Source organism: Ambystoma mexicanum, chromosome 6q (genome assembly GCF_040938575.1).
Source record: "Ambystoma mexicanum isolate Mex_15411 chromosome 6q, UKY_AmexF1_1, whole genome shotgun sequence".
In the NCBI taxonomy this organism is placed as follows: domain Eukaryota; kingdom Metazoa; phylum Chordata; class Amphibia; order Caudata; family Ambystomatidae; genus Ambystoma; species Ambystoma mexicanum.
Genome location: NC_090937.1, coordinates 1,174,639,164 through 1,174,658,568, shown reverse-complemented (window position 1 = coordinate 1,174,658,568; position 19,405 = coordinate 1,174,639,164). Strand labels below are relative to the sequence as shown.

At 48.8% G+C, this 19,405-nt stretch overlaps 1 protein-coding gene across 1 annotated transcript in view; it reads right to left on the bottom strand.

The window, feature by feature from the left end:
• Positions 1-370: 370 nt before the first annotated feature.
• The window catches only part of RFC1 (replication factor C subunit 1), a 1,503,724-nt gene continuing 1,484,689 nt past the window's right edge, over positions 371-19,405 (bottom strand). Inside the window, exon 25 of the mRNA XM_069631787.1 lies at positions 371-978. Coding sequence (XP_069487888.1) covers positions 898-978 — 81 coding nt within the window. The 3' untranslated portion in view covers positions 371-897. The remainder of the gene's footprint in view (positions 979-19,405) is intronic.

The following is a 19,405-nucleotide window of genomic DNA, read 5'->3' as shown; positions in this document are numbered from 1 at the left end:
AAGTGTACTGTTAAAACAAACTGAGATGGATGTGTTGTTGATAATCATTCTGGGTGCCCATAGCCAAATGCCTTAGGGACCCTTCTAGGGCATTTTCCATTTTTCAAAATAATTCTAGAAATTGACATTGAGGATCCTTAAAAATACAAGTACTCCATATTTCTACCTATTCAAAGAAGGAAATAAACATGAACGTTTCATAAATAAAAACTCCACATGCTCACTGGACTAGGTCAGGAAAAAGGCCATTAGAGCATACCGACAGGCTCAAAAAGGATTTAGGCAAATAGCTGATTTCAGAAGGTTTCTTAGGTGTGGTAGTAAAATTCAAGCACCTGAAGGACAGTGAATCAGATTTTACACAACTACATTTCTGTGAAACATATTTTATTGTAGTTTAATATAGACATTTTTGATGTAATGTACAAAAGAAATGCTCAAATTTGTTTGAGCACTGTGTATATACTATTTACAAATATGTTACGTTAGAACAGAATGACATGAATAAAATAAACGCAAATAGTTCCGAGAAGTCTATCAAACCAACAGATATGTAATCTATATTCATGGTTGCAGGTTAAGGGTATGTACATAGCCACTTGCCCAAAGTAACACCGCACAGACTGAAATCCAGAATTGTTTGATTTGCATGCCTCTGGAATTTTTATAACTCCAGTCACTTCTATAAACAAATCAGCAAAGCAGAGTAGACATCAAACCCTTCTACTCAGAACAGCACACCTCGAAAATAGAAATGAGCTTGTCTGACTTTAACATGGAGTTCATAAAAGGGTCTCAATCAGAATATTGTTAAAACGTGATTATCTTTATGTATACATATATTTGTACATTAACGTTTTTCCCCTCTAGTGCGGTTCACTCCACCAGGATGACTCCTCACTTTGTTTTCTTTCCTTTACCCTTGCCTTTTTTCGTTTCTCCACTTTTTTCTGTCTTTGAAGGTTTCGATTTCTTGGCCTGTAAATAAACATACCAGATGTTCAGAGAAAATAAGCTATATTTATTTTGATAAGTGCAGCAGGTTACACAAGCAATAGTATTTTAATGAAAAGGGGGGATTTTTGCAATGGTAAAAAAATAAATGACTTACCTCTCAGTAATTGTCTTTCTGAGGGATTTTCCTCCCACAAATTCTGCATCTATGATAATCACATCCCAGCAAACCTGTTCTATAGAAGTGTTTCTGCCACCAGGGGGAAAAGGGCACATCTGCATCAATTCTGCCCGGTGCGTGTCGAACATGACATCAAGCCAGTATATAATGAGGCACTCCACCCCATGACTTTAGGTCCACCCTTTTCATCTAGCATTTTGACGTTGAGGAATTGTGGAACCCAAGGTGTACTAGCGAACTGCGAAGTGGGGCAGGTTTGGAGGACAATGAGGAATCTGTAGGAGGAACATCCATCAAAAAGAACATTACCAAGAGGCGAGCAATTTGTTCTTCTAATGTATTCCTTATCCCAGGGATTTCTCATCAGTGATTGACTACCATCTAAGTATGAGACTCCAATTAGCAGTACATGGATCTGCAGGAGGGAGGCAAGCAAGAGAACACCACCTAAACCAGAAAACTCTGGAGGACCGCCCTGATTTGGAATCTAAGCAGTAGTGTTTGAGTGTTCAGAGAATCTCACACAGCTGTTTAGCAAATGTCCGAGACAGGAACTCCCCCTCTGCAGGGCAGGAGTGGCAGCCATACCTCTGGCAGAATGAGCCATACACTCTCAGACACAGGTTTCCCACTCAGATCATAGCATTCTGAGATGCAGAGAAGGATCCACCTTGACTGGGTCTGTTTGATCACTGCTCTTCCAGCACAGGCACCTGCAAAACCCATGAAAAGCTTTTAATCTTTTCTGATATCCCTCTTAGGAGGTGTAGTAGCTAAGAACCAGCACTGGGTGCAGCCAATGCAATCCTTCCTCTGTCTTTGAAGGATGAGGATGGAGGAAAAAACAATTGAAGATGGATCGTTTCAGAGAGATGAAAATCACAGACCACCTTTGGAAGGAAGGTCTCACCACCTTCAATGTCACCTTCTCTTCGGATAAAACCAATTTGGGAAGTTTAACAGATAATGCCTGGAGCTCACTCACCCTCCTTGCAGACGTGATGGCAAACAGGAAAATCACTTTACAGACAAGCCATCTAAGAGAACATGAATAAAGGGGCTGAAACAGAGCACCCATAAGAAATGTGAACTGTACTTCAAATCCCAAGCTGGATCCACAAACTGAAGTGGTGGAAACTGATTGCACAATCCCTGCAAAAATTGCACAACAGTGGGACTAGTGAAGAAAGCCTTGCTCGGGGGTTGCGTGAAAGATCAAGATAGCGGCCAGGTATACTTTCACAGTGCCAATCTGCAGGCCCGTCTGGGCTCCACAGCAAAATATCTAAAACAAAGGATATGGGATGGCTTAAGGGGTCTACAGCATTCTCCCGGCACCAGGCCGACAATGTATGCCACCTGCAGGCATGAATGTAATTAGTGGCGGGCCTCAGAGCTGAGATAACATCCAGGACGTCATTCAACAGGCCCCACTCCTTGTGTCTTAGCCTCTCATCAGCCAAGCATGAAGGTTCAGGGTGCGGAGTTCCGGGTGGAAGACTTGTCTCTCTGACAGCGAGAGCAGAGCCATTCTAATCGGAAGGCACCAGTGAGGCGAGATGGACATGTCCAGCAACTCCAAGCACAACGTTTTCCGAGTCCAGTCCAGAGCAATTAAGGGCAACGTGGACCTGAACAGGTACATGTCTCTGAGGGCCAGTTTAATTACAGGAATCTAGTTGACTGTCAATGTGTCCCTTCAGAGATCCCTGCTGAGGAATCTGCCTGGAGCAGAAATACTCACAAACGGGCAGCACTGAACACATGGCAAACAAACCCCTCTACGGCCACACGAGACTCCTACTTGGCAGTTGCCAAACAATATAGGAAAGCTATCTCTACAGCCAAAGCGTCGGCTTTCTCAATTCTGGTGGTGTAGGCAAACTCCCAATCCAAATAACTGTTTGCTATTTATAATGAGCTGACTACCCCCCACCCCACCTCCACACAACCTACAGAAAAAAATGAATCATGGTGTAATAACATTCAACATGCCATGTTAGACAAAGTCAAAACACTCCAAAAAAAATCATGACACAATTCGACAACTTGCCCAAGGTCGCATCACTTATATCCAAGACCACCGTTACAATGCCAGACTCTGGTTACCGACATGGCATACACACACCTAAACCATTTGCTTTTAGGGAAGTAACAACATCTGAAGTCCTGCGGATCATGAAGCATATTAAACCTTCCATCTGCAAAGTTGACATCTTCCCCACAAGTCTAGTTAAAGACTGTGCGTCTGCTCTTGCCCCATTTGTCACTGCTTTTATCAATGCTTCATTCTCCTCAAGCACCGTCCCATCATCCCTCAAGTAAGCCAGGGCTCGGCCACTACTAAAGAAACCAACCCTCGACAAACTCCCCCAACAACCACCGCCCAATCACCACTGTTCCGTTCCTGCTGAAAATCCTGGATAAGGCTGCATATCTACAGATCCAGTCCGACCTGGAAGAACATAACATCCTTGGTAAAAGAATATCCGGCTTCCATCCCCGTCACGGTACAGAGTCAGCCTTGCTTGACCTTAAGAATCAGCTACTTGAATCTATGGACAAAGGCAAGTATTCACTCCTCCTACTCCCTGACCTTTCCGCTGCCTTTGATTTGGTTGACCACAAGATCCTATGCAAACACCTCTCTGATAGCGCCCCCATTTCATCCAAGAAGCAACCACTCGGATTACATCCTTCTTGGAGGGCCGAGCCATGAGGGCCTTTTCCGATTAGGCATCAACCACTCCTTCCCCCATTGGGTGTGGAGCCCCACAAGGATCTTGCACCTCCCCCACTCTCTATAGCCTATTCACCCTACCCCTGTTCAGCGACCTAGAGGTATTCGGCATAGCCTTCACTAACTACGCTGACGATACACAAATTCTTCTCCCACAAACAGGTGACTATGAGCAAGACCTTAACACACTCCAGAAGACTTACGCTCGCATCCAGGTCTGGATGGCAGCCAATGACTTATGTCTAAACGGGGAAAAGACTGAAATTCTTCTGGTAGACCCCAAAGTGCCCCATAAAAAACTAAACTCCAACTACAGTGCCTTCCGTATTGAGAACACTGTCATCACAGTCTCTGCTGCAGTAAAAACTCTGGGTGTATACCTCGACTCCATGTTATCTATGGAAAGACAAGCCAACGCCATCTATCATACGCTGCCCTCACTACTAAAATCATCAATGCAGTTAAACCTCATTTGTTGCAAGAGTCACCAATGGCGCAAAGTTAGACTATTCCAACATCCTTCTCCTAGGCACATCCGCCAACAACATAAACAAATTACAAACTCTGCAAAACCATGCCCTGCTAGCTGCTCTAAGCATCCCTAGGACAGAGCACACCTCCCAGGCGAGAAAATATGCCCACTGGCTCCCGATCAAAGAGCGTATTCTGTTCAAGGCCCTCACCATCACACACAGATGCCTCTCCCAGTACGCACCATCCTACCTATCTGAATGAATACACCAGGTGCCTGCTCTAAGACCAAAACGTGATCAATACTCTCATCTACTCTCAGTACCAACCTTCAATAGAGCTAAAGCCGGCCGTACATGTTTCGAAGTGCTAGCCCCTAAAGCCTGGAACACCCTCCCACTCAGCCTAAGAAATGTAAATTCACTCATGGCATTTAGAAAGGCACTCAGAACCAAGCTCTTTAACTAGACGTACCTGATGGGTTTTTTTTCTTCTTTTTTATTGTCTGCTCTATGATGTTCCCTTGTAACCCCTCCACATCATGGTTCTTGTACCTTGTCAACACTGTTTTTATGTCTCTGTTTCTCCCTAATGCTGTTGTGTAAGTGAATATTCTGTAACAGCACCACAATGCCTCAGGGCTGCTGTGCGCTTTATACATTCAAATAAATAAATAAAATTACTGTTCACAGTGGAAGCAAAGAGGCCAACTTGAGTTCACCAGTAGGGAAGAATCGCCTCTAGGATTTCCTGGCAGAGCTCCCACTTGTGGGAAGCCGAAATCTGTGTACATGGAAGCCGCAGTGACATTCTCTCATCTTGCAATGCGAGCTGCCATCAGAGGCACGTCATTCTCCAGAGCCCAGAACAACAGTCGCATTGCTCCTTTGCATAGTGGCATGGATCACACACCACCTTGCTTGTTGAGGTAAGGCATGGCCACGGTTTTGTCATTCAGGACCAGCACAGCCTTGCCTTTTACAGTGGTGAGGAAGGCATCAGAGCAGCCCGATTCCCTCAATTTCAGCAAGTTGATGTGTTCTCAAAACTCTGAGCGAGGCAACAGACTGCTCACCATCAGATCCAATAGATGAGCGCCACCAAACCTTCAAGGACACATCTGTGACAACTGTAACTTTAGGGTAGCGTTGCCGGAGCAAAGCACCCTTTACCAGGATCTCTCGTAGGGACCATCATGAAAGTTCTTGAGAAACTCGACTCACTACATGCAGATCTGACATGCTCCCCAGAAATTCAGACCTCTGGCAACAGAGGAGCCACTGAAGCAATCTCATGCATAGTCGGGACTCCGAGACCACCAAAATGAGACCCAGCAAGCGCAGGAATGCCGAGGGAACTTGTCCTTCTAATTGTGATTGTAGGACTTGTACCATCTGAGACATGTTCGCCACTCAGTCTTCAGGCAGAATGATAAACTGGAGCAACAGAGATGGTGAAATCAGAGAATTTGGGAATTTCAGGGATAAGGTCAAGCTGTCCAAAAAGGCTGCACATGCTCAACAGAGGTGCCGATGACTGGTCCAGGGAGATAGGGAAAAACATGACTGCCTTTCATCCTGACGTGAGCCACCACCATTGCCAGTAACGTTGTGAAAAGCCAGGATGCTGAAGAAAGACTGAACAGCAGAACTATCACCTGGTAGTGGTGTTCGCCAAAAATGATACTCCGGCAGTCCTATGTTTCACAGATTCAGATGGAAGTAGATATCCTGAGGGTCCAGTGTCAATGACCAGCCATGCGGATACAGGGCTTGGAGGATCTGGGCTAGAGTAACTATCTTGAATTTGTCCTTGTGCAGGTACAGATTCAGCAGCCTCAGATCCAGGAAGGGATGCAAACCCCCCCCGTCCTTCAGAACCAGAAATTAACTGAGTAACATTCTTTGCCTCGTCCCGAGCATGGTACCAGTTTGATTGCACCCTTCACAAGAAGCTGGTCCGGAGGGAAAGCAGTGCTGGAAGGAGGATGGTCTGCAGGGCATTGAATTCATCTGGGGTGGCCGAGGGGACTGTGGTGAAGGTGGCAATTCTGCCTCTTGATGACCCTCTGTCTGCATGCTTGGGAAAACAGCGAGTTTGTTGCCTACCTGAGGGAACCTGACCTTTCCCATAAGGGCATAGAAGGCAGAGGGTCAGAATCTGCAACCTCTGCTGGAAGGGATCAGGGTTGCTGGATAACCAGACTTAAGGTTTTAGCTGTTACCTTAGAGGATTGGAACCTCTGTAAGGAGTCATCAGTTGTAGCCACAAAGAAGTCATGTCCATCAAAGGAAATATTTAGGAGCTTTGCCTGTACATCCTGTGCAAACACAGATGTCCTTATCCAATAATGTCAACTGACTACTGTTCCACTGTAGCCATAGCACGCCCACATAGTAAGCTGTATCTAGTCCAAATTGCAATATTTGCTGAGAAGCGTCCCTCGATCATTTACTTCGACCTCAAAGTCTGCACTCACCTCCCCGCTGGGAGGATGTTTGGCTGTTCCACTCACTGCTGACCAGATGCCAAAAGAAAATTTGGCCAGGGCACAGGAGGATCACAGAGGCCAAGGCTGATTAGGGCAAAAACGTTCCTCCCCCAGGCAGCCAATCTCTTGCTTTTCATGTCTGGGGACAGAGAAGGGAAATTGGACATCCGCAGGTTGGCAGAAGCAGCCTGCTTAACCAAGGGGAGGCATGGGTGGATTGGCAGGCTAGGGCCAAAGGAGATGGAGATTTTTTCCTCACCCATTTCCAATTGACTGCTGGTACAGAGGCAGGTTTCTCCTATGCCTCCAGCACGGGGGCTACAACTGCCACATTTAAGGGCACCCAGGTTTCCCTTTTGAATCGCTCATCCAGGACACCCGTCAGTTCAGATTGAATTTAAGGTCTGCAAGAGGATGATGACCCTAGGGTTTCAACACCTTTTGCCATGAGGTGTTGGAAAGAGGCATAGGTTCTGAACTACCTGAAGTCTGCACCGGTAGTATATCCAACTCAAGAGAAGTGTCAAGGCTTCATGAGGTCCGGAAGCCAGTTCCAACATAAGCTCACCTTAACTGTAGAACTCCTCAGGAAAGATCTTTTTCTCTCTCTCTTGGGCATAGTGTCTCCATCTGAAGGGAGTGGGGTCACCTTCCTCACCGATGATTTGGCCCATCTTTGACATAAATGTCCTTATAGGAAGTAGGGCATACACGAGAGGAGCTCTATTGTATCAATGACATCGAAGGAGGACGGTGTCGGCACCGAGGGATGAATGCCTGAGTGTGTTGGCGTCGGAATGGTTCTTCCATAGGACCCAGGGCCAAGCCCTTATGCATGCAGCCATGGTCCTTTGTGGGGTCCCTGCCGGCCTATTCAGGGACGGTGGGCCCCAATGGCACTGCTGAGCCTTGGCAAAACTGTCAAGCATCTTTAACCTAAAGTCTTCCCATTCCTCTGGGGTGGAGGAATGGGTGGGAAACTGCACATGTGGAGCCGCTTATGGGGTGTCCTTGGAGCGATGACTTCCGGTGGCGAGATAAACCGCTCGGTGAGCGAGACCTCTTATGAGGCACCTTCTTCTCCTCCTTTTGATGCAGGGACTGGTCTACTGACCTCCACTCTGCACCCTTCAACTTTGACCGAGATCTCATCTCTGGCCTTCCTTTCCCTCTTTTCCTTGCAGAAAAAGGTAGAGTTTAGCCGATGGCTCCCAGAGAGCCTTCCAGTGCATGGATTGACACGCCCCGCAGTCATGGGTGTCGTGTTCCTTCCTCCACAGGCAAATCCTGTGGTGGTCTGAGAATGATATCCCTGATGGAGGACATGTTTTCAAAGATCAGTCATGCTGTGATACAAGTATCAAAGATCATCTACACATTTTCAAATGGTAAGAAAAAAGTTGAGGGGCAGAGAATAGGCCATCAATAGTCCTTGCATGAATGTTCTTTGGATTGTGAACAGCAAGGAATAAAAGCCCAGCCCTCTCTTCCAAGATGGCATTTAATCTGAAACCTGTTTTGCACCTCCTAAAGCAGAGAAGCCAAACTCACCTGAAACAGAGGAAAGGAGTAATGGGCTACTGTGGAAGAGAAAACATGCATCTGCTTAAGAACACTGATAACACTGATGTGTATGTATGGTGAAATGGATGCCCAACCTGCATGAAATTCTGAGACCTGACTCCCGAGCCCCCAAAAGGGTAATTGTGGACCCAGACACGCATGTCACTTCATCTTGTTGTCACTTTTGGAGAGAAAAACCCTTTAGGGGAGGTCCTCTGCTTTTTCCTGGTTAGGCTTGGTGAGCTGTCAAATTGTTAAAATCACGGCTCTAAGACAACAACTTGAGACCCTATTGTCTTATCTGGAGCCCAGAGAAGATTAAGAGGTCAAAATGGACAAGGGCTTTGCAGTGAGAGTTAGTCAACATTTACATTTTCGTTAACTCAGCCGTGCTGCTGTGTCAGAGTCCTCAAAAGGTCTATCAGTGATCTTGCCCTTCACATCTTGGGTAAACTTTGTCATAAGGAGTGCCCAAATGCATACCCCAAGATGCAGTGTCTATAGGGGTCAATAAGCCTCCAAGTCCTGGGCAATAAGGCACGAATAAGGTAGGCCAACCCTAAAGGTGACTGATGTTCCAAATAAGGTCTGCATGAAAATCTGCAATCTCCTCTTAAAGGCATTGAGGGGCAAGGGAGTCTGCTAAGTGACCGCTTCTTTGAGGATTGACCGAAAGAGGCCAATGCCAAACAATGGCCTTCCCGGCTACCATGTTCTTTGTAGTGGAATCCACGACCTCTCAGCACTTCCGATGGAACCCAGTCACTAGCGGAGTATCTTCCTCAATAGCAAAGATCAAAATACATCTTCTCCTTACATCCGTTATTCGATGAAGGCTTCAAATGGAGAAGAGATGAGCCCCCAGCCGGGAGGGAGGTGCCTCTGGTGTTCAAAGGTGTCCTGAGAAGTAATTAAGGATTCTAGAGGACCATGAGCCTGATCTGTTGCTGAAGATGCTTTTTTGATCCAGTGAACGCCTGAAGGCACAGCTGGAAACTTATCTGGTACTTCAAGGCTCCCTGAGACTGAGCTGCCAAGGCATGTGGAGTTAGAGAAGGTAGAGGGGGCATATCCAGGGGCAAAACGCATCAAAGAATGTGGTTGTGCTGAGGAGTGCATGAGCCATTCTAAATGTTAAAGCAAAAAAAGTTCCTCGCTGGAAACTGCCAACGAGGCAAAGGAAGGCTTCCAAGAAGAGGAGATTACTGGGTATCCGGTGGGGTGATATGATGCATTTCAGGACTCAGAAAACTGATAAATCCCATGGAAGAAGACTACATTGATGACCAAGGCACTGTGGGTGACCAATTCACTGGGTACGAATTACCCACTGCTCACTTTGGGAGATAATAGTAAGGAGTTAAACCCCGTTTTGGAGCCCAGAGATTGCTCACTTTCCTGAGGAGAGGATTTGACGGACTTCTCTGTTGAGGACATGGCAGAGGCTGTTAGCGTCAAAATGGCACTGTAGCATCCCGCAGCGCATCCCGCCATTTTGTCACAACAGAGTTGATGCACTTTGGGCATGAATAATGTAAGGGAGGAAGGGTCTTTTTGACCCCCGCTACATTCTGTGGGAAGTGAATCTTAAGCTCATTCAATTGCTGGAGACGTCCCTTGTCCGAGCTCCTGGTTACGGAACATGGAAGCCATTGCATGACACATAATCAATTCATTTTGTACATACCCAGACTCCATTTTTGGGTGCTCCCAACTCCATCTTTTGATTAGGCTGCACGGAAGCTGCTAATAAGCTCCGTCTCGCCACTTCCATCGCTGCGCACAGTCAGCCCAGCCACCCCACCTCCTCCCCTGTCTGTGCCAGGGCTGTCCTGTTCTCACGGAAGCATGGGTGCGAATTGTTGCAAACTGACACTGTAGTCTTTCCTCTTCCTCTGAGGTGACCTGTGTGTGACCGAGCTAGAGCCCGGCGTGAAAAACTCATCCATCTCCACAAAACATGCTCCTGCTCTTTAGACCCTCACCTTTAGGAAGTATTGCCTGTAAAACCTTCGCTCCGCTGCGTTCCTTTCATGTAGCAGTTTGTGGGTCCCTTCCCCATGGGCCACCCTAGATTGCTCCCATATAACTAATCCAGTGTGATCATATATTGTCCATGTACTAACGTCTATTAATACCCTTGTTTGATCCATGAAATGTTAGGCAAATGAATCTTAGAATGACAGGTTCAGATAAGGCTAATGGACCACTCCACCCCTTCCCTAACTGAGGCCTAGGTCACAAATGTGCACATTTGCCCACGATTTATAGATGACCCTGCATTTTTTGTATAAACGTTTATGTCTTACATTAAATCTCATATGTCGGTAATCACTGTGTAGTTTAGATTAGTTAGAATTACAACTGCACAGCCTCAGCCTGACATTCGCCCCACCCGGACGAGCCCAGCTGACCCGCATGCCACAAGAAGCAACAAGTTCAGCGTCAGCCAATCAAGCAACATCATTACTGTATGTTCTATAATGTATCACCTAACTGAGCCAATGAAGTGGCGCCATGTAACACATATAGAAATTGTCATGGATGACGTGTATTATGGTTAAAAAGTGATGTTTCTGTAATTTCGGCAGAGCGCTCTCAGAGATGCAGAGTCCTCTGCATGCCACATTTATTATGATATAAAGCAAATCTTTGTTTGACTCGTAAGCTCTCTCATGGTCTCATTCCCTACCGGGGTGTGTCCATTTATTCTGAGTTTTGGTTTGTCATTTCTGGGGAATTACCACTTTCACTTGGTGACCCCTTAGTGTGATTTGATGTGAGAAGAACCCCGACCATTTCTGGCTATATTTTTTTTGTATTTGTTTATTATTTATATCGCGCACCGAACCCTGCGGTAACTGGGCACTGAAAAAACATAAGAGTTACATACATGGAGAAAAATATGAAACAGTAGCATATAGGGTGACCCAGGGTTACAGGTAGGTCGGACTCAAGAAGCATTTACAACATGTCATATGCACAAGTGCAATCAAACAATCAGAGAGGAAGTTCGGAGCGGTAGCCAACCCAGATGAAAGGCGCCTCATTGGAGAGGCTTGTTCAACCAGTTTTTTTATCCCAGATTTAAACAAGAGGGAGGGTTATTTTCTGTAGGTAAGGGTTATGGAGTTCCAGCGTTTGGCTGCTTGGACTGGGAAGTTGGCTTCTCCCACAGTTTTTAGGTTGCACCTAGGCACTGCAAGGCAGTAGGATAGGGCAGATCTGGTGGGGCGAGAAGATTTGTGTTTACAGATTTTATCGGACAAGTATTTGGGGGCTGTGTTCGCGAGGCACTTTTGTGTGATTACCAAGGTGCAGAGCGTGATTCTGTCACAAACTGACAGCCAATTGGCATTTCGTCTGAGAAATGAGATATAGCTGGAACTTGGTAGGTTAAGTGCTGCTCCCAAAGAGTTATTTTGAAGCACCTGAAGCCTGTTTAGGTTGAGTTCAGAGGAGCCTAGAAAGAGTGTGTTACAATAGTCCATTTTTAATAGTGCCAAGGCTCTGGCTAGCGTTAGGCAGCTACCGAGGAAAGGTAGGATTTGCAACTATAGATTAATTTATTGGTGTTGGCTGTGGAGGCCGCTATAGAGCTGACTTGTTTCTTGAGGGAAAGTGTGGAGTCGAGAAAGACCCCCAGAGTTTTTATTTCTTTGGAGACCTTGATCATGTTACCGCCAATGTTGAAGGATGTATACCTATGGTCAAGTTTGTTCAGGCGTGCTTGAGTGCCGACAATCAGGAGCTCGGTCTTATCGTCGTTGAGGCATAAGCTGTTAGGTGCCATTCAGGCCTCGATTTCTAGGTATATATCGTTCAGTAGTTTAGGGTCTTGATCATAACAACCTGAGAGGTGAATGAGGACTTGGGTGTCATCTGCATAGTTGGTGTAGATGACACCCAAGTTGTCCAGGCGATCAAATAGGAGCTTCGTAAATATGTTATCAAGCGTGGGTGATACGCAGGAGCCTTGAGGGACTCCACAGAGTGTGGGGCTTGGGTCTGCTGAGGCTGATGGAGAAAAAACTCTGGAGGTCCGATTGGAGAGAAAGGCGTTGATCCAGTCCGATGCATTGGTGGAGAAGGCTGCTGCTGTGGTGAGGTGGCCAGTTAGAATTTGGTGGATGACAAGGCCGAAGGCCGCTGACAAGTCTAGGAGCAGGAGGATCGCTAGCTTGCCTTTGCCCTTCGCCTCGTCCATTTGGATCTTCAAATCTAAGAGAGCTGTCTCCGTCCCATGCCTAGGCCTGAAGCCAGATTGTCTGAGGCCTAATAGATTGTTTTCCTCTAGATGCTTCTGAATTTGAAGATATGCAACTCGGTCCAGGATTTTTAAGAGGAAGGTGATGGTAGTGATGAGCCTCTAGTTTGTTGGAATGTTTGGGTCTATGCTTTATTTTTAGGTGTGGCATGACCCAGGCTTCCTTGAGATTGTTAGGGACTTAATTGGAGATGAAGGATGAATGTATCAATGTGGTGATGAAAGGGGCTAGGTCTTTAGCTCCTTCCTTAATGATGGAAGCTGGACCTTGACACTGAGAAGGTTTCAGACTTTTTATGATGTCTTCCACTTCCTTTGGTGTTACTAGGGAAAACTCAAAAGGTTTAACATTGCGGCTGACTTTTTTCTAGCGCAGGTTTAGATCGATCGCAGCTGGAGAGACTAGTCTTTTTAGATTCAATTTTCCTTTGTAGTAGGGTGATTTTGTCTGCAAGTGCTTGCTGGATTTTAGTGCACCAGGCTGCATCCTTAGTGCAGTACGGGGAGGGGGTGCTGGGGATTCAAGCTCTTTTAGGATACTAAAGAGATCTTTAGTACTTGATTTGGCATTGTGGATTCTGGTGTTGTAGGCTTCTTTTTTAGTGGATTTATAGGTTGTTGCTGTTGAGGTGAACAGGCTTTTGTTAGGGCTCGTGGGTGATTTACACCAAGTGGTTTCCGCTGAACTTTTGGCATTCCTTAGGATTTTTAGTTCAGGTGTGAACCACTTCTTGGGATGGGCGGTTGGTTTAGCTTTTCTTAGTTTGAGAGGTGCGGAGGTGTCTAAAGCTGGTTTAAGTGTGGCATTATATAGGTCGACCAACTTGATGGAGTCAAGGTTCTTGAACGTGGAGGCGTCCACGATGTTGTTGATAAGTGGTGATATAGTGATCCCCAAATAGCGAGTTTGGAGCAGGTCCCACTGGAATCCCCAGTTATCCTGGAACTGGCTCGTCACATCAGTCAGCGGGAATATGACCGATTTGCTAGCATGTACCTTGAGCCCCGATAGTTCGATGTACTGCTGGACTTCAAGCATGATCAGGTCCAGGTTGACTTCAGGGCGTCGTAAGAAGAGCACAATGTCGTCCGCATATAGCGATATCACCACGCGGTGGGTGTGTAACTGGATCCCCTGGTGTATGTGTAGACCTCTAACTCGTTCAGCCCACGGCTCTAGTGCCAGCGCGAACAACAGGGGGGATAATGGGCACCCTTGATGAGTGCCGCGTTCAAGTGCCATTAATGTAGTCATCTGCCCATTCACTCTCACCTTGGTCACCGGGTTCTTATATAACAGTGATATCAAGGAGATAAACAGTTTTCCCAAGCCTAGCCATCGCAGGACCGCAAACAAGAAAGGCCATTCAACAGAGTCGAATGCCTTGGTGGCGTCGAGCAGGGCGGCCACTGTGCGGTCGTCCCTCTGTAGTGCAGCCAGGAGGCCGAACATTCTTCTCAGCCCTTACGATCTTTATTGGCCAGGGATGAATCCCGCTTGGTCAGCCCTGACCCAAGTTGGCATCAGTAGTGCCAGCCTGGTCGCTAGGATTTTGGCCAGTATTTTATTATGAAGGTTGATCAGCGATATCGGGCGGTAAGATGAGCAGTCGTTGCCCGGCTTCTCAGGTTTTAACAACACTACCACCACCGCTTCTCTGACGTAGACAGGGAGTTTCCCCTCAGCCACTGCTTACTGATATAATTGCAGCAGATAGGGTGCCAGTTTGTCGACATAACATTTATAAAATTCGGACGTGAAATCGTCTGGGCGAGGGGCTTTCCCACATGGTAATGTTTTAATTGCCCCGACAACCTCCTCCAGCAACAGTGGTCGATTCAGTCACTCCTGTTGTTCATCTGAGCACCAATACAGCCCAACCTGATCTGGATATGCCTCAATGTCTGCCTGGGCCGCCTGCGTCTGGGCAGAGTATAGGTGTCTGTAGAAGTTATCAAATTCATTTTTATATCCTCAAATTGGTCTACCCCATTTTCATCGGTTATTGCCGTTATTCTGCCCTCCTGTCTACTCATCCTGGTGGCTCTAACGAGTGATCGTACTGGTGCTTGGCCTTCATCTTATTGTCGGGGGGCTCTTATCCCACAAATATTTTATCTCCCTTTGTACCAGGGTGTGAAACTCCTGAAGTTTCTGCATCATTTCCACTTGTTGGGCTCCAGTGGGAGTGGGGTGGCCTCCTGCAGGGTGCATATAACAGCCTCCTTTTTGGCCAGTTCTTGCCTCATCTGTTTTATGATCCCTGCTTCCTTAGCTATGCACTCCCTGCATATCACACATTTAAATCCCTCCCATAGAGTGCCTACTGATTCTAGCGATCCATCATTGATCTCGAAATATGTGTCTATGGCGGTTACCTCCTCCCTGAAGACCACGTCTGTGAGATCCTCACTCTTGAATCTCCAAGGGTGTCTTGCTCCTACTCATCCCACCAGGATAATCGATAAGACAGGGGCATGATCCGAGAGTGTACGAGCCAATAGGTCTACACCAGTGGTTAGGCCCAAGGTTGTTTGAGATGACAGGAAAAAATCTAATCTCGTTGCAGAGTTGTGTGGTGCAGAGTGATGAGTGAATTGGCGTGCCTGTGGGTTTTTCACCCTCCATATATCTTAGATTCCCTATACCAGAAGCATGTTTATTGGATCCCTTACTACTCGGGCGTGGGTTCCCCCCCATACGGACACGGCGTGGGACTAGCACTGCACTTAAGTCCCCCATCCACAGGATTTCCCCTTCGGGGATGCTCCCCAGCTGCTTCTTGATCCACTCCAGGGATTCCGTTGTATCTTGGTTGGGGCCATAATAACCAACCAGAGTGTATAACTTCCCTTGGATAATCCCCTGTACCACCAGTGCTCTACCCTCTGACTCTTTCAGGACCTTAGTTTGTCGGAATCCCTCCGAGCTGTGTATCAAAATACATACTCCTCTGGCATAGGAAGAGTAAGAGGAAAAGTACCTGTGGCAACCCCAGCTCTTTCCGAATTTGGACTCTGTCTCTGCATTCAGGTGATTTTCCTGAAGGAAGGCCACCCCCACTTGATGGCGTCTCATACTGCAGAACCTTCCGGCTCTTGGAAGGACAATTAAGTCCCCTGATATTCCAAGTAATAAATGTAAGCATCGCCATGAGGGTGCAAGTCTATTGGGACTCGTCTGGGTAGCAGAGGCTCCTGAGTTGCCGCCGCTACCTCACTCCGCCCGCGTACCCGGACCACCTCCCTTCGTACCTAATGTCTGTTCCTCCTGTACCGGTGTTTGTCCCCCCCGCCGCCCCTACCAACAACCCCAACCTGTCGGTGATCTGCCCTCCCATATTGTCCCCCCCAGTACTACCCACTGATGAACTCTCCCCCTCCCCGCACGTTGAAGGAACAAGTTACTTACCTGTAATTGTTGTTCTCCAGCATTGGTCTGGCATGGATTCACATGCTCATGAAGATTTCCCGTCGTCAGGCTGGGAATCCTTGGTAAAGAAAAAAAATCAGTATCAGTTTCGTTTCTGATCTGTCTTTCTTAGTAGTAACCAATCACTGGTCCCTGGGTCATACTGCCCCCAGCCAATGACTGCCCTCTCCCTAAGCCCCGCCCCTGGCAGCCATCCTCAGATTTGGTAGCACGTAAAGTGGCAGTATGACCAAGTGAAGAGCCGCAGAGGGGTAGGAGGGAGGGTTCGCATGTGAATCCATGCCAGACCCATGCTGGAGAACAACAGTTACAGGTAAGTAACTTGTTCCTTCTCCAGCATGGGGTCTGGCATGGATTCACATGCTCATGAATATAGAATACATAGCAGTATACACATGCACAACCACGGGAGGTGGCAAGGATCAACATTAAGCATTACATAAACTCAACATTAAGCAACTCACCTCCTCACCAGGCCCACCTTCAGGCGAACAGGTTGCGCAGCACTGATTGGCCGACTCTGGACTCCTCCCTGGAATCCCGGTCGACGCAGTAGAATCTCGTGAAGGTGTGCGTCGACCTCCGGTGTGCGCTCCCCATCCTTCCAGGGAGGTATCAGTCGTCGTCGTCACCGTCACCTGATATGCTGGGGTCTGAAAGTCTGTGCCCACCGCGAGATGCACACGGGTGCCCCACTATCGAACAGCTTGGCGGAATACTTTGTTGATCGAGATCTTGTCCTCGAAGCAGCCCGTTGCTTGCATCCAACGGGCGTCAAGAAACTCCTGCAAAGGACGCATCCGAAGCCTGCACAGGTGCACCAGATAGATGCAGGAGGACATCATCCCGAGAAGGGATTTAATGGACCTCACTCTGGCCACGTCCATGGCCAGCAGACGCTGTACCTTGCCCAGGATGGCCTTCGTACTTTCCTCCGATGGCGAGGCCAATCATGCCACTGTATCGAGCTTGGCTCCCAGAAACAGTGCGACCTGCGATGGGACCAGGTGGGATATGGGGAAGTTGATGGAGAATCCCAGGTCCGTGAGCAGCTGTACGGTCTTCGCTGTGTGTTCGACGGCGAGATCCCTTGTTCTTGCCCGGATGAGCCAATCGTCCAGGTAGGGGTAAAAGTGGATCCCCTGCAGGTGCAGCCGCGCCGCCACCGGTGCTAGGCACTTGGTGAACATCCTGGGAGCCGACTTCAGTCCGAACGGGAGGGCCTTGAACTGGTAGTGCCGCCCTTGGACCACGAAGCTGGGGAACTTTCGGTGCCTTTTTAGAATGGGGATGTGAAAGTACGCATCCTCCAAATCCAACGACGATAGGAAGTCGCCTTCCTCCAGCTGTCCCAGCAGGTGCTGCAGGGTGACCATCCGGAACTTCTGTGCCTTGATGTACTTGTTCAGTGGACGCAGGTCCAGGATGGGGCGCCATCCGCCCATCTTCTTTCTGACGAGGAAGTATCTTGAGTAAACTCTGGAGCCCCGAAGCCTCTTTGGGACAAGCTCGATGGCACCTTTGTTGAGCATCGCCTTTACTTCCAACAGTAGTTGAGGGACGTGGTTTTCCTTCCTGGCCACAGGTGGAATGCGGGGACACTTCTTTAGGAATTTGAGTGTGTGCCCCTCGGCCAGGGCATCGAGCACCCAACGGTCAGTGGAGATGGATTTCCACACGTTGACGAACTCGTCAGCCAGCTTCCCAACTGGGTGCTTCGGTGGAGGCCCGACCCCACGGCCGATTCAGTCTTGTTTGCCCGCCGCTTTGGCCTCCTTGGCGACGACGGCGAGGTCCTCCTGACTTGCCTCGTCCCCTGTAGGCTTCTTGCGACGAGGAGCGGGCCGCTTGACGGTACGTTGAGGAGCCGCCGCCGAATCCCTTGGAGGCACCTTGCTTGCCTCCGGAGTTCTGAAAGGGAGGACGTCGTTGTTGTAGAACTCCCAAGGCCCGAGTCGTCTCCGTGTCGGTCTTGATGGTCTGAAGGGACTCATCCACTGTCTTCCCAAACAGGTTGTTCCCGTCAAAGGGCATGTCCAAAACCTTGGCATGTACATCCTGGCAGAAATCCGTCGCCTTGAGCCACCCCCGCCGTCAAAGGCAAACACTGTTGCCCAATTGACGGAAACCGGTGACGGCAATGTCCGTGGCCACCGTTATGGCGTGGTCAGAGGCCACCTCATCCTCCTACAGGATTTCCAGGGCCTCCGCCCTCTTATCATCTGGGAGGAAGTCCAACAGGGGGGCAATCTTGTACCACAACTCCCTGTCGTAGCGGGCCACGATCGCTAGGGCGTTGGCCACCTTAACCGACCTCGCCGTAGCAGGCCACGATCGCTAGGGCGTTGGCCACCTTAACCGTCCTTGCCGCCGACGAGATGACTCGTCGTCCCATGGCATCCAGCTTCTTTCCCTCGCCGTCAAGCGGGGAAGTAGAGGTCGAGGCCGATGCCCCCCCCCCCCGCTTTCTTCTTGGCCACTGCTGAAACGACCTAATCCGGGGTCGGTTGCGCTCTAAGGCACAAAGGGGTGGCGTCGGGGACCCGGTACTTCTTCTCGTACCGGTCCCCCTTAGCAGGTGTCGTGGACGGGTTCTTGAGGAGGGCAAGTCCCAGATGTCATCCAACAACGGCACCGCAAGGACTGTTTTCCTTTTGGCCTCACGCCGTTGGTAAAGGAAGCCTTCCTTCTCTTTGGGGCAGAGCTGAAAAAGCTTGGATGCCCTGGCGATCATGGCGTGAAACGAGCCAATTTCGTCGGGTGGCGAAGCCCGAGGAATCGGCGACGGGAGATCAGTCCCGTCGTCACCACCGTTGTCATCCGTCCCCGTCGTGGCCGTATCCGTCCCCGTGTCCTCCCTCGGGGTCGGGGAAGGAGACAAAGGCTTAGAGGGCCGTGAGAGCTGAGAAGGCGGAGTTGGATGGATCCTTCTCCTCTTGTTAAGGGGGCTTCCTGATGGACTCGGCTCTGTCGGGTCGTCCGTCGGAGGCAAGGGCAACCTGGTCCTCATCTCCGTGCATAAGGCCTGGATTGCTGTCAAAATGGCCGCCGAGTTGTCTTGTGGCCCGGGCTGCGACAGACGCGATGGTTGCTCCTCCTCCAGCGGACCCTCGTCGTCGTCACCCTCGCTCTTGTCGTCCCCCTCGTCGGGATCCCTCCCGTGGGGACGGGCCTCCTCTATGACTTCGACCAGTTCCTCCTCAGAGGTCATGTCCGTGTCCGTTAAGGCCACCCCCCCCCCCTCTTTTTCCACCGGGGTCTTCATGGGGTTCTTCTCGATGGGCTTAAAAGAGGCTTCCCTCCGC